Genomic DNA, 20,568 nt, shown 5'->3' with positions numbered 1-20,568 from the left:
AGAGGACAGCTCCCATGTCATGTGTCTAAGTGGTCAATATCCTATACAGAAGAAGCGAAATAAAAACGACAAGCAAAAACTACCTATTAAAGAAACACAAGCCAAGGACCTGGGTGTTCTGCAAAAGACCACAGTCAAATGCACAGACCCATGAAAAATGCAAATGAAACTGCATCTGTCAGGGTGTCCATTATCAGGCACATCAGAGCTGAGTCTCAGGGAAAAGGGGAAAGAGAGACAAATGCTCCTGTGTATTGTTCGGTGGGATTATGGATTAATACACCCATAATCAAAAGGTTCCTCATCCTATTAAAATAGACTGAACAGAACTACTGCATAGTCTAGTAATCTCACTGTTTACTGGATACCGATCTGAAGGAAGTAAACTCATAGGCTGAGAGATATTCACAGCTCCACTTTTACTGCAGAATTAGTCACAGTAACTAAGACAGGGCATCAACCTACCTGTCTATCAACAGAGGGATGGATAATGAAGATGTGGTAAGCTTTGGAAAAAGATTTTTCTGTTGTACAGACAAAAACATTTGAGCTTTGTGCATTATGACTCAATAAAACCCACAACAATGTAGAAGAAAAGTAAGGAAAATGTGGCAAATCCACAATGGAATACTAAACAGCTTCTGGCATTAGTGGCAATCTGGGTGAACTTGGAGGACATTATGGTAACTGAAGAAAGTCAGGCATCAAACACCAAATACCACCCAGACATACCTACATGTGTAACCTAAAGTTGAATTCACAGATAGGATTAAGTGGTGGTTACTAGAGATAGGAAGAAATTGGTCCAAGAATGTAGCCTTCAAGTATATAGGGGGATACAACTCAAGAACACACTATAGGAGCTGGAGAGATGGCTCAGTGGTTAAGAGCACTGGCTGCTCTTCCAGAGGACATGGGTTCAATTCCCAGCACCCACATGGCAGCTCGCAACTTTAACTCCAAAACCAAGGTATCTAATGCTGTCTTCTGGCTTCCACAGGTACCAAGGGCACACACCATGCATGTAGGCAAAATGTCCATACACATAAAGAATTTGTAAAAAAAAGAATATAATATAGTATAGTAACTATATTTAATCAGTATTCATGGTGGGAAGGAAAACAATTGGGTACACACTGCCTGACTCCTAAAACTGTGACAAATTATACTGTAATTACACTGTGCCTACACTGTGGTTACACTGCAGTTACACTGTGCTTACACTGTAGTTACACTGTGCTTACACTGTAGTTACACTGTGCTTACACTGTAGTTATACTGTACCCACACTGTAGTTATACTGTGCTTACACTGTACCCACACTGTAGTTATACTGTGCTTACACTGTAGTTACACTGTACCCACACTGTAGTTACACTGTTCTTACACTGTGGTTACACTGTACTCACACTGTAGTTACACTGTGCTTACACTGTAGTTACACTGTGCTTACACTGTAGTTACACTGTACTCACACTGTAGTTACACTGTGCTTACACTGTAGTTACACTGTGCCCACACTGTGTTACACTGTACCCACACTGTGGTTACACTGTACTCACACTGTGGTTACACTGTGCTTACACTGTAGTTACACTGTACCCACACTGTGGTTACACTGTACCCACACTGTGGTTACACTGTGCTTACACTGTAGTTACACTGTACCCCACACTGTAGTTACACTGTACCCACACTGTGGTTACACTGTACTCACACTGTAGTTACACTGTGCTTACACTGTGGTTACACTGTACCCACACTGTAGTTACACTGTACCCACACTGTAGTTACAACTGTGATTACACTGTAGTTATACTGTACCCACACTGTAGTTACACTGTGCACACTGTGGTTACACTGTACCCACACTGTAGTTACACTGTGCTTACACTGTAGTCACACTGTACTTACACTGTAGTCACACTGTGCTTACACTGTAGTTACACTGTACCCACACTGTAGTTACACTGTGCTTACACTGTAGTTATACTGTACCCACACTGTAGTTATACTGTGATTACCCACACTGTACTTATACTGTAGTTACACTGTACCCACACTGTAGTTACACTGTGCTTACACTGTAGTTACACTGTACTCACACTGTAGTCACACTGTGCTTACACTGTAGTTACACTGTACCCACACTGTAGTTATACTGTGATTACACTGTAGTTATACTGTACCCACACTGTAGTTACACTGTGCTTACACTGTACCCACACTGTAGTTATACTGTGCTTACACTGTAGTTACACTGTACCCACACTGTAGTTACACTGGGCTTACACTGTAGTTACACTATAGTGCCATTTTGGGCTCAAACTCAAGTCCCAGGAGTTAGAAATGTGTTTTAAAACCAAAGGGAGATAAGACTTACTGTTCATGAATCACAGACATGAAACTCAAGTCTAGGTTGAAATTTCACCTACCAAGTTGTCCAGGGTTCTCATGAGCCCTTCAAACTCAATCTCGCCAACTTTCCACTTCTGATGGGAACCCATATTCACACCGCCTCCTCCAGTCATGGCAACACCGTGGGTGAAAGCTTTGTATTTCTGAAGATCCAGTATGAGAAGATTGTCCACTCCCCCTGCCCCTGCTACAGCCTGCACCTGGAACCAGGGGGAGAAGACAAATAAGCAGTCTGTAAGGACAGTAACAAAGATCTTACTGTCCAAAGCCATAGTTTTAGTCTGGCAACAGTTCACAGGACTCCCCCGGCCGCTGCTGGACCTCCATGGCTATCTAGTTAATACTGCTGTTGAAAGGTGGTCCTAGAAGGAATATGGAGATGTGTTCACATTTAAGGACATTTAGGGAGGAGATAGATGCTCTTTGTCTTTGTTAAGCTTCTCACTGCCCCACTAGAAAAGGACCTTAACTGCAAAAGAGATTTGGTCAAGAGAAGTCAGCAGACAGAGACAGCCTGGTAGCACATTCCTGAGATTCTAACTATGGCTACAGCAGGAGGATGCCAAGTCTGGGGCCAGCATTGGCTACACAGAGAGACTGTCTGCTCATGTTAGAAACAGTTTTCTCTTCCTTCTTTTTCTGGCCTTGAAATAAAATTATTATCATTTACTTCGTGTAAATCTGCTTGATTTTAGGATGGATATTAGAGCCTTTCCATATATTTAGCATCTCTGAGGAAAAGGTGTCCAATGTGTTATTGAAGAGTGGGAATGCTAACTGCAGAGCTCATAAAACTTCCAGTCTTGGTCTTAGCTTTTTTTTTTTTTTTTTTTTTTTCTATTTTTTCAGAGCTGGGGACCAGACCCAGGGCCTTCGTTTTGCTAGGCAAGCACTCTACTACTGAGCTAAATCCCCAACCCCTGGTCTTAGCTCTTTACACAACACACCCAGCTCTTGAAGTGTAGGAGCTCCTGTTTCTCTCAGACAGTGCCGTAACTAGAGAAAGCGAAGTAAGACTGTGGGCAAAGTCATGCTCCTCAGCTCCTGGGCCTGTGGACTTCGTTTTCATCTCCTTTTCTTAACTTCGGGGATGACTGAGCTCACAGCTTTGTCAATGAAATAGAGTAGAATTTCTATTGGAACAATAAGCCGTTGGTCAACAGGACCGTGAAAACAAACAAACCCAACTACTGGCGAATGTAGAGGAGGAGAAAGCAGGCATGTCTGGCTCCTACCTGAATCTCACAGGCCATCTGTACATTGAAGATGTAGTGGAAAGCCTCCTCAAGTGTTTCTCCGAGAGCCACCACGCCATGGTTCCTGAGGACCAGCACCTAGAACAGAGGCCCAGGCGAGCTGTTAAATGAGCACACAGCTCACAAGGCTTTCCCAAAAGCAGCAGCAACAAAGAAAGCCCTGTAGACACAGACCACTACATACCTTACAGCTTGGACCCAGAACTTTCTGAAGTTCGATTCTTTCCTCCTCCTCATCAAGCGACCCCTGGTAGTCATAATAGGCTACATCTCCCAGGATGAGAGACTCTTGGGAAATTGGAAGGATTCCACACTTCATGGAAGACACCTATTGATCAGGCCCAAGATTCCACATTTAGTTTTTGTACACAGTCATCAGAACCCGACTCTCCAGGCAGCCCAGAAAGGACTGGTGATACACAGGGCTTGTCACTGCAGCCCACCTCCCACTCCACTTACCCTCCTGGAAAGAAGGGAGCATTTAAAGAGATACACACAGCTCAAATGCACATCCAGTACATTAGGACGTAGTCTCCGACCCTGACTGAGGGCCGTTTAAGGAGATACACACAGCTCAAATGCACATCCAGTACATTAGGACGTAGTCTCCGACCCTGACTGGCCCAGTCATTCAAGTGCTCAGTTTTATCTGCAGGTGCTCCCTAGAGTGGCAGCCTTTGACTCCAAGAACCTTTTGTTTTCTGGGTATGCAGAGGGGTTAGCAGGGTGTACCGTGGAGCACCGTGTTGGGAAGCATGAAAACAGGACTTTGTGTGGTCATGTGTTTGGCACATGGCTGACTTACAGCTGCTGTAGCAAGGGTGTGGATGTGTATCACACACTTCACATCGGGACGGGTTGAATAGATTGCAGCATGGGGACTGAATCCTGAGTGGTCAATTTTCAAATTAGTACTCCCCTGGTCCACCACTTCTCCTATTATGTTGACTTTCACCTGGAAAAATTAGAAAGATAGATTTCATTGGCATATATGTACCACGTTTCTTCTATACCCTAAAAGCCAACTCAGGGACTGGCAAATCTGCCCAGATAGTGTTTTGGATGTTATGGTCCTCTGTTGCAACAACTGAACTCATCACACAGAACACAGGCAGCCAGAAACAATTTGTAAAGGAAAAGGTATGGTTTTGTTCCTGCAGTTTACTTCTGAAACAAGTACTATGTAAGACAAAAGTTAGCACTTACTAAGCAACCCAGCTCCCAGGGGACTGACTGACTCAAGCTCTGCATCAGAGGTGTGAGCTAAGGCCAGCACTTGCTGACACTGGCACCCAGGGCGCCTGTGGTTCCAACTGTATCCCACACCCATGACAGCCGCTGGGCATGGGGTCATGGAGAAAAGAAGACACGAGGCAGGGGCCATCCTCGCACCAACTAGACAGTTTACATGCAACTCTGGACTATAGTTTAACCTTGTTTGGAAAAACAATTTGTAAGTATACAAGTTGGACAAAGTCAAAAGTTTTTCTTTAAAATCTAGGCGGGGCCAGGTGTGGTGGTGCACACTTTTAATCCCACACTTGGCAGGCAGAGGCAGGTAGGATTCTGTGAGTCTGAGGCCAGTTAGGACTGTCTAGTGAGACCTCTGTCTCAAGAAAAGAAAAAAGTATCAGATATTTCCAAGTCAACTTATGGTCATCATCAGTCACCCTATTTTTCTTAAACTCTAAATTTTTTCTTAAACACAAGAGTACCCAGAAAGAGTAACACAGGGATGAGAACAATACCAGAGTGGAGGCTGTGGCTTCAGAAAAAGAGAGGCCTCTGGGAATTATTATGATGTGGTCTTGCTCCTTACTTATTCGTACCTGAAAGAAACAAAGAAAACACCAAGGGCTTAGAACAAGAAGTCACCTGCATTTACAGCATAAATGTGGCTAGGTTTATGTTTCCAATGGACAGGGGTCTGGAGGAAAAAACCATCTGTGAGGGAATCAAATGTCGGTGAGGTGGGGACACTGAGGAACGGCTACTGTGGGAACCTGCAGCACTGCCCATACCATTCCCACTCAGGGTCTCGATGGTTTTTATTCCAAACAGCAGCATCCTTCTAAGTGTGGCAGGGTGAAAACAGATGACAGTGAGCAGATGAGGTGTATTTATTATTTATGGATTTATTAGTTGACAAAGCATTGTGGTATTTTTCACTCAAAATTGGTTTTGTTCTTTGTCTTCTCTCGTCTTCCTTCCCCAGCCTCTCCCCCCCCTTCTGCCCCTCCCCTCAGTAGCCTCTCTTCTACGCCAGTGAGGACTTGGCCTCAGTCAGATGAGACCCTGATGCTCTCTCATCTGCACTTCCTAACTTTCAATGCTTGTCTGTAAGCAAATGAGGAAAAGTGCTCACAACGACACAAACACAGGGAGGAACCCTGTGTGCTCTGCTCTTGCTGTCCCAATGCCTTTCAGTGACACTGAAGCTGCTCGGCTATGGATCACAGGAAGGGGGTCACTCATGAGTTCTTTCTGGGAAGTTCTACAGCTGGTCTTTGAAGGAACATCACAGACAAGAGAGAGGGAAGAGGAAAGCTGGGGAATTAGTCTTTTCCTTGGAGATGAGGTTTAATTTATCATTAAATCTGAAAATTGGACTTTCTAGTAAAGATCACTGTTGTCATCTAGTTAGAGTTTCAGAAAAGGGAACCAAAGGAAAAGGACTCACCGAGATGTACGTATTTGCCAGATGTGCCCACCCAAACAGATCTGCGAGTCTGTACAGGCTGGCGAGTTTGCAACGAGTGAGCTTCTCTCCCTTCACATACGAGGATGTGTCTGCACCAGGAAGGTCATTAATAGGAGTGACCATGCCAAGACCTAAATGGGGAAAAACACAAGAGATCTGACTCAAGTAATCCTTTACCCTAACAATGAGATGCTGGCAAGTAGCCCACGTCTGGTGAATTCCAGCTTTGTGAACAACCTCCTGAAATTATCAGCACATACTATAGCTTATTAATTCAATGTCTTTTCAGAGAAATGAGAATGGGTTGCTGTCTTCACTAATGGCTTGGTGAGAGGTGTTTCACCTTAGACCTGTGAGAGAGTGACTGCAAGTTACCTCACTTGGAAAAAATGGTCAGATGACCCCAAAGGTAAAAATGCCACTAAGAAACACAGCTGTTTCTTATAATAATAAGAAAATCAATTGAAAGATAACTTCCTAATATCTATTTTGACAGTCAAATGTAAAAGCATCTAAAATGGGAAAAAATGCATGCAAATAGTTGTCTGGCTTCTGTCTCCTGCTACCAAGTCTACCTGTTACTGAGTAAGCATACAGCTTCCGCTCACGCTCACTGCCCACCTCTCAGTGCTCGCCCTGCTGCTGGACTCGGAATGCTCCTCCCTTTTCACCTCTTCTCCCTCCTCCCAACCCAACTGGGTGTGTGTAGTGGTACATTCCTATAACCTGTGCACTTGGGAGGTAGAGAAAGCAAGATCACAAGTTCAAGGTCATCTTTGACTACATAATGAGTTCAAGGCCAGCTTACACTACATAAGATCCTGTCTCAAAAATAAAATAAATGGTAGGTCGAAAGCTTGAGATCATCAAAATTTGAAATATTACAAACTACCCCAAAGAAATAGTTTCAATCATATATAGGCCAAACAAAACACTTAAACATTTTCTTTTTGAGACAGGGTTTCTTTGTGTTGCCCTGGCCATTCTGGAACTTTCTCTGTAGACCAGGCTGGCCTCAAACTCAAAGATTTACCTGCCTCTACCTCCCAAGTGCCAAGATTAAAGGCTTGATCCATCACACCCAGCTAAAATACTTTAATTTTTAATAAACTTTTATAGTCACCATTATTTTATTCTTTACTTTTTCTACTCCCTACATAATTTCTCTTTTTTTTACATCACCACAAAAAAATCTTCCCAATGGGTTCATTTGCACCTCCTGACTTCTAGTTACTACTGGGCGATGGGATATGGCTTTCCTGCTGCCTTGCTTTGCCACCTATAAGTACAAACATGTTCCTGATACGGAAACTCGGATGCTCAGAGGGCAGGGTCTGCATTAGTTCTCTCCCCCACGTGGCGCGGGGGCCTGGGTAGCATTTCTCTACATCTGCCCACCCAGGCACTCTCCTGTGTGCTCAACCTCGTGTATAATGACTGCATTTCAACAACTTAAAGCAAACATGTCATAAGTTTCTTTCATTTCCCAACCCAAATTATATCCTGAACCCTGGTTCTTCCTAGTTTTCTTATTAAATGTATGAAATCTTCAAGTCCATTCTTGCACAGAAAATCTTGTGTGGCTTTAAAAATCATTCCAGTTTAAAAATGTCTTCCCACAAAGGTAGAAACAAGAGCCAACTTCCAAACCATCACCATCGCATTTAAATATCACGTGCCCTGCCTGTGCTCTCATCTACTTCTGTCCTCGTTGTCCCCTCCGATAGCAAGCAGGCTGTTATCTTTATTTCTGCTCCCTGAAGAGCACAATTGCATCCCCACTTTTTTCCTACTTGGTACCTTTACCAGGTTCCTGGACTTGACATTTTCTCTCCATCTTAAGGCGGCACACCCTGCTTTTCAAGCATCCGGTGATACGGGCCCTCCCGAGAGAGGTCATCTGTGCTGACCTTGTGTATGCACTTCCCAGACACTTCCAGCACATCGCCATACTGGAATTCTTGGCCTGGCAATGCCTATCGTCTGATCATCTGCTTTACTTAGTGTATTTCCTAACACCAAGAGAAAAAGAATCTGCCTGTGTAGTCCTTGTCTCTAAACCAGTGCTTGGTACAAATGCCCACTGTTAGAGTGCTTAAAAATAGCCCAAGCTTTGATTTCTTGTTTCTTCTGGTAGACTGCTTTTCTGGAAGCCAGGTGACTCACATGCCCGCCCGTCCCCAGCATGTCAAGCCTGCCACTCAGCTCCCTAGGGTTCTTGGTGGTGTTCTCCTCCCTCACATACCCACAACCACACAGCTGGGGCAGGCGTGGATGCTCCCGGAGACTCTTTCAATGACCTGACTTTGTTTCCTCTCCTTCCTGGCCCTCACTCAGATCATCAGCCACCAGTCCTCTCTTCACTCGGGCTTTCAGTTTCTATGCTGGCAGCTTCTTGGGTCTAATAGTGAAGCCTTTCAGTCTGACCCACTTCCTTTCCCTAGATTGCTATCCCAGGACCCTCAGGCCCAAGGCAATGGTGCCCTTGGAGTTCTACAAATACCCTGCCTTGCACTCTCCTACTACTGGGTCTCAAGTGTTTGAAAAAGACTTGAATTCAATAAAATCTGACTTAGAAATCTCTATCAACAAAAGAAAGAGGCAGAAGGGGACATAAAAGAAAGGAAAGCCCTATCTCTCCTGTGTCTTCCGTGAGGGACGTCTGCCAGCCATGTGTGGCTGGCACCTGCCTGCCACTGCAGATTCTGAATACAGTCACAGCCCATGCCCTAGGGCTTCCAGCAGTGGGTCTAGCACTCACAGGGAGGTCACAGACACAAACCGCTGCTCTTAGCAGTGAGCTAAGCGATGAATAATGCCCCAGTCCTGTCCACGACGCTCTCTCTAGAATACCCTCCAAATCTGACTCTGTCCTCTCTTTCAGCTTCCCTCAGTCTCCTCCATGCTAAGTCAACTCCAGCTCTCAGCAGGAGGACACAGGAAAGGGGAACACACACATTCTTGTGAATGGCTTTTAAGCAGTTCTTCTACAGGCATTGTTGTGGCTTGATTCTGAAATGTTCACTAAAGGATTATATGTTGAATGCTTGGTCTGCAGTTTGTGCCCTACGGTGAAGGCTGTACAACCTTTGGGAGTGGGGTAGCTGCTGAGAAGTAGACCAGCAGGGACAGCTTCCTGTGCTGTGAGAAGCTGTTCTGTCTTAGGCTCTCCTCTCACAGTCAGAGCTCTTTTGCCTTTCCTGCTGGGATGGGCTGAAATCACTCAGAAACTGAGCCAAAAGAAAGCACAAATTACTACACTGGTCTTCCAGATTAATTAAAATGCTTCCATCTGGGACAGTGACCATATAGTGTCTTATGATATTTTAGTAAGGCTGTCAAAGTCTACTAAGTGGCTGGCTGATAAACTACTCTAAGGATCAGACGTTATTAGCTTTTAAAATGCACTGAGGATTAAACCTGTGGCCCTATGCACAGTACCAGCCACTGAGTAATCTCTACACCTCTTGCTTACTTCTGAGGGTCTTCATTAAGTTTCCCAGGCTGGCCTTGGTTTTATGACCCTTTTCTTTCTCCACTGAGCAGTTGGTACTGGTCCTGTAGGCTGTGCCACCAGACCTAGCTGTATGTTATATAGCTGAACAGGGAGCTAAGGAGGTGCAGTGTTCCTCAGTGGAGGGAATGAAGAATCACAAGGCACATACTCAGGGGAGGTGAAGAAAAGCCGGTGAAGGAGTTGGCCATGATGTAGTCAGCGATCTGCTGTAACGCTAGCAATCCGGTCGGGTCGTGGCCTTTCTTCATCTGTTCTTGGATGAGGCACTCTAGGTCTTCCCGAAAGGCCTGCAACACACACATAACCAGCTGAGCACACACACCTCGCACGGAGCGCAATGCTACAAACCTGCCCTGTATGAACGCTCTCTCCCTCCCAAACCTCTGCCCTGTATGAACTCTCTCTCCCTCCCAAACCTCTGCCCTGTATGAACTCTCTCTCCCTGAACCTCTGCCCTCTCTCTCCCTCCCAAACCTCTGCCTGTGTGAACACTCTCTCTCCCAAACCTCTGCCCTGTGTGAACACTCTCTCTCCCAAACCTCTGCCCTGTGTGAACTCTCTCTCTCCCAAACCTCTGCCCTGTGTGAACACACTCTCTCTCTCCCAAACCTCTGCCCTGTGTGAACTCTCTCTCTCCCAAACCTCTGCCCTGTGTGAACTCTCTCTCCCAAACCTCTGCCCTGTGTGAACTCTCTCTCTCCCAAACCTCTGCCCTGTGTGAACTCTCTCTCCCAAACCTCTGCCCTGTGTGAACACACTCTCTCTCCCAAACCTCTGCCCTGTGTGAACTCTCTCTCTCCCAAACCTCTGCCCTGTGTGAACACACACTCTCCCAAACCTCTGCCCTGTGTGAACTCTCTCCCAAACCTCTGCCCTGTGTGAACAACACTCTCTCTCCCAAACCTCTGCCCTGTGTGAACTCTCTCTCCCAAACCTCTGCCCTGTGTGAACTCTCTCTCCCTCCCAAACCTCTGCCCTGTGTGAACTCTCTCTCTCTCCCATACCTCTGCCCTGTGTGAACTCTCTCTCCCAAACCTCTTCTGAGGCTTCTAACTACGCCACTGACAATAAAATATGAAACATGAAATAGGCAGCAAGACGCTCTTAGGGAGAGGAACATTAGGTGCTCTTAATCAAATGAAATGAAGATACAGTGTCTTCAGAGACAGGCACCGCATTTTATTTCCCATGCTAAAGGCTGAAAAGAAAACAATCTCCAGATATCCTCGGTGAATTTTTATGTAATTATAGAAAAAGCGTGGATAGATGGTAACCAGTCAATCTCTTCTTATAAAACCTGATCTTCCCTTTAAAACAAAACCATTTTTTTTTTCGGTGCTGAGGACCGAACCCAGGGCCTTGCGCTTGCTAGGTAAGCACTCTACCACTGAGCTAAATCCCCAACCCCCAAAACCATTTTAAATGCTCAGTTGAAAGCAGCTATAATTAACATTCTTTGATTCAGTTAAAAAACTACACTGATTATGATATATATATATATATAAACATAGGCAAGGAAAGTCAAGCTAATGTGAAAAATAAACCCAAGGAGGAAGTAAGAACCAGGAATGAGGTTAAGGTATTAAGTGTACACCGTAAAGTTGTACATACTTGCTAGAAACAGGTTCAAGTTCATCTAATCTCCCAGGGAACACACATGAATCAGGAAACCTGCTCGGAGTCTGATTTAATGGCTTCAAGATTAAAGAGCAACTTGTTGCTTAAGAGAGCTATAAGCATTTGTTAAGGTGATCAGAAATTTCTGCTAAATAAGACGATGTATATTCACAAGGTATTCAAAGTCACACAGGTAATAGATCTCAGGGGTAAGGACACAGACACCAGTTCTTTTGTTGGTAAACATGTTCTCACTTCCATATAACCCACAATACAGCACGTACCACCCGAAAGCTTTGGCTTATGTATGATGTCATGGGAGACATCAGGGATGACTGTCCCTTTAAGTCTAAATGACTTCTGTAGGTCACAAAGAAAGCTATTCTTAATGTAAATAACCATACCCCTAGCCTGTTCATACAACTGACAAAACATCAAAAGATGATAATTCTCTTAAAGCTAAACATTTAATTTTTTGTCACATATGTCAATTTTTGTCCCATGTTTTTGGAAGGTGATTCAGATAACTACTTATGTCATAAAACAGAAGCAAGTATAACAATTACTATGATATAAATGGTTCCAGTTCATTCTAGGAAGTTGTCAGTAAATGTTCTCAACTTTCAAATATTAAAAGGGCTAGGAATGGTGATATAGACCTATAATCCCAATATTTAAAAGGTTGAGGCAGGTGGATGTTGATCTTGAGAACAGCCTGGGCTATGTATTAAATTCCAGGTAAGCCATCCAGGGTAACATAGCAAGACTCTAATATATAATAAATAATTATTGCATATTTATACTATCATATAATGTATGCTATATTAATTATACAATATATAAATATATATACAATGTATATATATATACAATTTATATATAATATATAACATTATAGTTATAACCAATAATACATTGGTTTCTAATACAGAAACCAATAAACCAATCAACAAAATATTAAAAGCACTTTAAGATGAGTCATTAATTACATTCTTATATCAAATGTCAATAAAGTAATTCTTTGTAGTTGACTGACATGAACACATGAAAGATTCCTAAAATATGCTCAAGCCTGCGCAGCTAATAACTAAAGGGAATAAACATCTAAAGGTAGAACTTTGACTTGGGCAGAGGATCTTTTCCTAACGTTATCAGAGCTGGGCTGTACTTCTGAAACCAAGTATCAGGCAGAGGTGTGCTGGGCTGGAGATGTTGAATGAGCCCTGGCACAGGAGCCTTTGGTTGGATGGCGATGCAGCACTAAGGTTATTAGTGGACTGTGGTGACCTGGAGTACTAGGCCATATGTCTGCCCCATGCAGCAAGGTGCATCAGACACAGCCAGACACTAGCCTGTAGGCAGGCAGCAAGCTTCCACCACACCCTGGCTTCCAGAGGGGAGAGCATGTTAAGTCTCCAGTAACAACATACAAACCCACAGCACAAAGTCGTCTTCACACATGAGCACAACAAAGGAGGGACTGGTGATGTGACAGTCTAGAAACAGTACAATTAAGCCAGAATGCTATCAGGGTGACAGTCTTTAAAGCCTTCAAAGACCAGAGTATAATCCAAGAAATTATGACTATAATCTTCAAAGTACTGACACAAAAATCTCCTGTGTTTTAGTTTATCAATCTGTGTGCTGGCACTGTGCCCCACACCTCTGTTGCGTCCATGTATTTTCACAGCAGATGTGTAAAGCAGGTTCCTTGTTTACCAATGAGAAAACAGAAGTACAAGGTAAGTGAGCTTCGTACTAAACGATGGATGAGGTAAGTCTTGAACACCAATAGAAAACAAGCGGGCTGGAGAGATGGCTCAGAGGGTAAGAGCACTGACTGCTCTTCCAGAGGTCCTGAGTTCAATTCCCAGCAACCACATGGTGGCTCACAACCATTGTAATGGGATCTGAAGCCCTCTTCTGGTGTGTGTGAAGACAGCTGCAGTGTTCTTGTATATAATAAATAAATAAATCTTAAAAAAAAAAAAACCCGGGTTGGGGAGTTAGTTCAGAGGAAGAGCGCTACCCTAGGAAGCGAAACGCCCTGGGTTCGGTCCCAAGCACAAAAAAAAAAAACCAAAAAAAAAAAAAAAAAAAAAAAAAAAACCCAAGCATTGCACACCAATACATTATGCAATACATTAAGGAAAAGATTTAAAAAGAAGTAATGAACAAACCTGTTGGCTCTGTGGGACTTCACGAGTTTTCTGGTTTTATCTGCCTGCCCTCAGATCCTAACGCTCAGGTCTAACCTTCAGCATCCTCTCATTACAGTGCACATGTATGCCTGCTTGCTCATTCTGCTGTGTCAGATAGAATTCCTTCCTTTATATCACTGTGTCTTATGTACCCTTCTTCTCGGAGTCCCCTCCTGAATGGCCTCGCTGGGGAAGTCCCAGCGTTCCCTCTCTTCTGTGTCCAGTCTGAACTCTAGACTTCCTCCCGTCTGTTCAGGGCGCCTGTCTTCCGGCTGCACTGCTACCTGTCCTTCCAATGCAGCCGCACCAGGAGACGAGAACCATGTGCCTTTCCTTTTCTATGTCTACTTTATCTCAGCTACCATAATACCAACTTTCCATTTTTGTAAAGGATGGCAAAATCCATTAGCTGGGTTATTATTCAGAAAACAGTCTTGTCAGTGTTATTTAAATGGAGGATTGATTTCTTCTGTGTAGTAATTGCATAAAATCTGTCTATCCTCTGCTCGGATAAATCATTTTTTAAAAAAATAAGATTTCAACTTCTTTGCATGTTATACATTTTAAAGAAGTAATTCAATGTTGCAACTTAAAATCCTACCTGAAAACTTAGTTTGTCTCCAAAACTGACAGTTTAAACAGCTCCCTTATCAAATACAAGTCTAAAATAATGGAGTATATCATGCTTAGGTAAAAAATGCTGAAAGAGTTGCGCTTATCTGAATCTTGCATCCTTTTATTTTCTTTTATTGTTGAGTAAGACTATAAAACTGAGTTTCATAGGGGGCTGGAGAGATGGCTCAGAGGTTAAGAGCACTGGCTGTTCTTCCAGAGGTCCTGAGTTCAATTCCCGGAACCCACATGGTGCTACCATCTATCTGTACTGTGATCTGATGCCCTCTTTGTAAAGTGTCTGCCATGCAAGCAGGAAGACGTGGTTCAATCCCATAACTTACATAGAAAGAAGCTTAGCAAACGCCATGGGTGCCATAGTAACATGAATTGCTAGGAGGGTGACCACACAGGCTGTCGATTTGCATGTGAGGCCTGCTCCACAGAAGGAAACTCATGCCTGGTATTGTAAATCCGACCATGATTCCATGACCAGGAACTCATAGGTCCCAGGGATGAACCTACTACTACAATGTGCTAAATGAATGTAATATCAATCTGTGCCTTAAATATGTATCTCTCTACCTACAGATTAATAGAGTTTTCAGCCCTTATCCTACGTGCAGTAGATGGTGTTAGTGCAGAAATTCACAACTGGTCAGGGGCGGTCAGGGGCAGAAGGTAAAATGGCGGTGAGTGCTCAGCCACGAGTCGGGCGTCTTCATCACAGCTCTTTCCCTAAGACTCAGAGAACTCGAGGAGGAGGAGGAGGAAGATTAGGAGCCAGAGGTTGGAGAGGGCTGGGGTACAGCAGTGTCTTCTGGACACACGGCAGCTGTGGTGCCTGCACAAGATCAACCCTTGAGTACTCCAGCATGGAGGGGGCAGCAGCCTGCAAGCCACCATCTCTAGCTAGGAGCAGCGGTGGGGCCGAGAGGAGGGAAGAGGCTCCTTTCTTTGGAGGGTGGCCCTTGGCAGACTGACCATACAACAACGGATGGGCCCCACACTGATGTGTACATTATGGTCAGCACAAATTGGACTTGACGGGATTTATGTGTATCATTCATATATATATATATATATATATATATATATATATATATATATATAGAGAGAGAGAGAGAGAGAGAGAGAGAAGGTATAAAATCAAGGAGTAAGAAGAGTTAGGCTGAGGTGTGTAGACTAAATATGATAAAGATATTTTGTGGGTATGTGTAAAATTCTCAAAGGATTAATAAAATATTAAAACAACAACAGAAACAGGTGGAGGCATATGCTTGTAATCCTACCGCAGGGAAGCGGAGACAGGAGGATGTCTAGGGTAGCTGGCTAGCCAGATTAGCCTACTTGACCGATTTAGGTCACCCACACACACAACCTACCTGCCAAAAACAAGTGGGGAGGGAGCACTGTCTTTGACTTCTATGCACCTGTGCACATGAACTCACATACACAAGGGCACCTGAACACACAAACACAGATAAAAGAACAATTTGAAAAGAATCTGACCGGATGGAATCATTTTAGTTAATGCTATAAACAAACAATGAAACAAACACACAGGCAGATTTACTAGTAATGTCTACCTTAGGAGACTTAGGGAACAGAATACTGATTCATGCTAAAGACATCAGATGAACTCTACCCACTTCTGGATAGTACACTTCATAATAATTAGTAGAGAGGAAGTGTGTGTGTGTGTGTGTGTGTGTGTGTGTGTGTGTGTGTGTGTGTGTGTGTGGTGGGGGATCACAGACTTGCGTCTATGGTAGCGTACAATTATGTGATTAGATTTCTGCTAAAGCACGATAGGACGGAGCACACTGACTTCCTTAGAGTTTCTCTACTAAGAAATGCATTAACCTAGAACTAGATCTCCACTGGTTTTACTGAGGAGAAAAAACAAATTAACAAAACTTTCTTCTGGATGGTCTTCCTCCTGCACTGACTTTATATGACGGTCAGGGTTGGAATAACTTTCCTTCAAATTGGCATACAAATAAAGTTTATAAAGAACATTTGTGTCTTAACTTTCCTAAGTGACCAGAAAGAAGGTGGTGACTCTAACCAGTTACTCTCCTAAGGGCACTCCAGTTTCTTCTGTGTTTGAAATAAGCTCTGGCACGGGGATGTCTGTTATTTAAACACTATTTGTGTTGGGTGTCTGAGCTACACTACCTATGCTTCAAATGTGAAAAACACCGTGAAATTCCTAGAAAGAGAATATTTTTCTTCAAAGTTAAAACAAGACAATTCTTTTTTTCCTTATACCCACAACATTTAGACAAATTCTTTGTTCTTTCATTTCTGGCGAAAGAGTAAAGTGCTATTTTTGCATATTTCCATATTTGCATATGCAAAAATCAAATATTCACATTTGTATAGACCCATAGTGTCTTACTCTAGAAAGGCTCCCAGGGTTGGGCTGATTAGCTTAAGCCACAAAAGTGAAGCCAGAGAGGTCTTGTGAGCAGGACCTGCCCCTGCTTTGGTAATTACAGCCTAACAGAACCTGGGTTAAAATTCCAAGGCCGCCATTTAACCAAGCCAAAACCATTCAGCCAGTTCTGTGGTGGCTTCCGGTTTCAATCTGTTCATGTGTTGAGTTGGAGTTGTTTGGAGATCACAGCCCGCTATACATTTGTAGCAGGCACCCAGTGCACAGTATAAGTTTAACTAAGAGAGCATTTTGCTTCTGTTAGTTTCTCTCATTTGCTTTCTTCTCAAATGACATTATTTTAAATTTTAAAACTTTATTTAAAATTTAAAATTTATAAACATAAATTAGTAATGTCTTTGCTTTAGGTTTTTATTGATTATAAATTTGTCTAATAAGTAGACTTCAATATATTTGTAGGTGACCAATGAAAATTTAAAAGAATTATAGAGGCAGAAACATTGCAAACTTGCACTTAAAGGAACAAGGGTAGTTAGTGCTGGCACTTGGGGGTGGAAGCTGGAGGGGAGAACACATACCCCATTCCTAGCAGCCTTAAAAAAGGTGCATGTGACGGGAACTCTAGTCTTCTGCAAGGAGCTCCAGAAGAGCCTCAGGTGACAGCAGCCTGGGCAGGTGTCTGGGCTGCAGGTTGATAGGAAAGCTGAGGCGAGCCTGACTACTCAGCTCACCTGCTTCTCAGTGCTGCCCTTCAGACACACGAGGTAACAAGAGCTAACTGTGAGCTGGTTGGGATGGTTTGCTCCCTGGAGGAGGGAACCAGTAGAGGCCACAGTGCCACTTCCTGAAGAGGAAAGTCTGACCCTTTAAAGCAGTGCTTCTCAGCCTTCCCAGTGCTGCTACCCTTAACTACAGCCCCCACCTCCTGGTGACTCCCACTCATAAAGTTAGCTCTGCTGCTTCGTTAACTGTGACTTTGCTACTTGTATGAATCATAAGGTTAATATTTATACATAGGATATCGGATATGTGACAACCAAATAGGTCACGACCATAGGTTGAGAAATGCTACTTCAAAGGAAAGGTGAACACCACTGTCACACGCTTTTCCAAAATTTCATGAACAAAATTTAACATTCATTAGGCAAAGCTCTAAGGGGAAAAATTATATCTTTTAATTAATTAATTAAATTTTAGCCTCTTCATTTTTTTTCTGAGTAAAAACTGACTGTTCTTTTGAGCAGATAAATACCTGTTCTTTTCCATTAATAAAGTCAATACTTTTAATTTGTTAAAAATGGAAATCTATGCCCAGCAGTGGTGGTGTACACCTTTAATCCTTAAGAGGTAGGGGCAGGTGGATCTCTCTGATTTCAAAGCCAGCCTGTTCTACAGAGTGACGTCCAGGACAGCCAGGGCTATACAAAGAAACCTTGTCTCAAAAAAATAAATAAATAAAAATAAAAATAAAATATTCTCAAAGCTATGATGTCTTTAATGGAAGAATACTGGAAAACAGAAAAATCTGGCATATAAATGTAGTTAGCACTTTTCCCATTTTTACTGACTGGTTCTCTGGGACATTTATCCTACAAAAAAAGTCAATGTTTTACAATCCTGAACAAAACGTGGTCTGGATTTCATTGTTCCAATGCTTTGCAGTGCAGGTTATGATAACCGGTTGGTAGTAAGTTAGCTCCTATCTGTGGCAAGGCACAGCGCACGAACTCTGCCATCTTCTCTCTGGCTCGTCTCTGCTTTCTTTGAAAGGCGTCTTTTAAACAGGCACCACACTTAGAAAATCCTTCAAAGCTTGCACTGCTTTGTCCCTTGTCTTTCAGTGCTTTCATTAAGGCCACTGCTGAGGGAAAATTACTCAGGATGGAATTCCCCTTTGGCTTTGGACTCAACTTGTGTGATTACCTTCACAAGGCCACAGAACCAAATGATTTACCAGGCCACCAGAAATGCAGCCTGCACGGCCTGTGCTTATTTTAGCAGCAGACCCCTAACCTAGATCCCAGGAGCCTAAGTGAGCCACCTCGGCCTGAGGAGTCCTGCGATCTTCACTACACATAAACTTAGAAATCCATTCTGCCTCTCAAATCCAGCGACTCACTTCCCATCATTTTATGGGACCTGTGGAATTCCACTAAAGCAGTGTTTCTTTGTAGGTCGTGACCTCTTTGGGTTCAGAGGGGTTGCCTAAGATTACTGGAAAACACAGATATTTACATTATGATTCATAATAGTAGAAAAATTAGTTATGAAGTAGCAACAAAGTTAATTTTATGGTTGGGGGTCACCACAACATAAAGAACTGTATTAAAGGGTCACAGCATTAAGGAAGATTGGGAACCACTGCATTAAACCACTGGAAGAAACTTAACAAATTACTCCAATATGATTTGTCAACTACTGCGTTGACAAAATTTTCAGCTTACGCTAAATTTATAATCCACTTTAGTCTAGTTATTGTGGAATACATATATATGTGCCTACATGAGTTATTTAACAATAGCTTACTAAAGCACAGAGCTCCTCAAATCCTCAAGTCTTTCTATACTGTTATGAATGTTGAAGTTAGAGTACCCAAAGGGACACAAAATGTGCACATGAATATAGCTAGCTTGTTCTCCAGTCCTGACTGTGGTGCACTTGTTCTCGGCTCGGATGTCTTAATTGGCTATCCTCCAACTCTCAGTAGAGCCACTGTCTGTCTTTAGGTGGACTCACACCCAGAAAGCACACACAGAGAATCTACATTATTGAATGACTTCGCTACTGTTAAAGTTTCCCTTAGCTCTTATACGTGAGTCCGCTCAGTCTTTAAGCAGAAGTTCACCGTTTTCCCAGCCCTTCTTTACTGAGGAGTTTCAACTATTTCATTACATCCTAGCAAGGGCTCCAAAGAGGAAGAAAGGCTTAGGGTTACGTCAACTCACAGGACTCTGCAGGATCTGAGTGACTCGCTTCCTCTGCTCCATCATATTGAAGTCCTGTCGTAGATCAGGAGACATGTTCCTCTCTCGAAGGTATTCCGGATCACTTTCATTGATTCGGTCAAAATACCTCTCTTTGTGAGGCATGCTGGGAGGAGGAGGAGTGGTGATCACAGCTTGGTTGGTGTCTGAACTCATGCTTCAAGTCTTCTTCTCTACAGAGTAAACACACAGACACTTACTACAGCACCTTGGTAAATCCACTCTACAGGAGCCAAGTACAACTTTTAAACTTTTGGAAACAAATTTTCTTTTAAAAGAACCTTCAGGGACTGGAGAGATGGTTCAATGGTTAAGAACGCTGGCTGCTCTTCCAGAGAAGCTGGTTCAGTTCCTAACACCCACAAGGAGGCTAACAACTGTCTGTTACTTCAATCCCAGAGGATCAACACCCTTTCCTGGCCTCTGCATCAGGCACATATGTGGTGCATACATATGAGCAAAATACACACACACACACACACACACACACACACACACACACACACACACACACAAAGTAAAATTAAAAAGAAAATTAAAAAAGAAATTAAAAAAGCCCTGGGCAAAAAAAAAAAAAAAAAAAAAAAAAAGGGCTCATGGGTTCATGGGTTGAGATTTGGCTCGGTGGTAGGCGCTTGACCCGAAAGTTTAAGTGAAAGGCCCTGGGTTAGGTCCCCAGTCTCCGAAAAAAAAAAATGAAAAAAAAAAGGGTGGGCTCATGGAGAAGGTTTTGTGATGGATGCCCATTGTTGGTGGGATTGAGACTGGTACAACCATTTGTTCTTCAGTGCACTGAGGATCATGGCTGGATCCCAAAAAGATGCCCAACATAAAAAAAGACACGTGCTCCACTATTCTCCT

At 43.2% G+C, this 20,568-nt stretch overlaps 1 protein-coding gene across 1 annotated transcript in view; it reads right to left on the bottom strand.

Annotated features, from left to right (window-relative positions):
- The window catches only part of Add3 (adducin 3), a 31,300-nt gene extending 11,404 nt beyond the window's left edge, over positions 1 to 19,896 (bottom strand). The window contains 8 exon segments of the mRNA XM_032892186.1: positions 2,436 to 2,618; positions 3,654 to 3,752; positions 3,859 to 4,002; positions 4,480 to 4,629; positions 5,423 to 5,503; positions 6,355 to 6,506; positions 10,041 to 10,179; positions 19,669 to 19,896. Of these exon segments, the coding sequence (XP_032748077.1) occupies positions 2,436 to 2,618; positions 3,654 to 3,752; positions 3,859 to 4,002; positions 4,480 to 4,629; positions 5,423 to 5,503; positions 6,355 to 6,506; positions 10,041 to 10,179; positions 19,669 to 19,863 (1,143 nt within the window). The 5' untranslated portion in view covers positions 19,864 to 19,896.
- Positions 19,897 to 20,568: the final 672 nt, after the last annotated feature.

Source organism: Rattus rattus, chromosome 2, assembly GCF_011064425.1.
Source record: "Rattus rattus isolate New Zealand chromosome 2, Rrattus_CSIRO_v1, whole genome shotgun sequence".
NCBI lineage: Eukaryota > Metazoa > Chordata > Mammalia > Rodentia > Muridae > Rattus > Rattus rattus.
The sequence above is the reverse complement of the archived record's forward strand: the minus strand, read 5'-3'. Positions and strand labels throughout refer to the sequence as shown.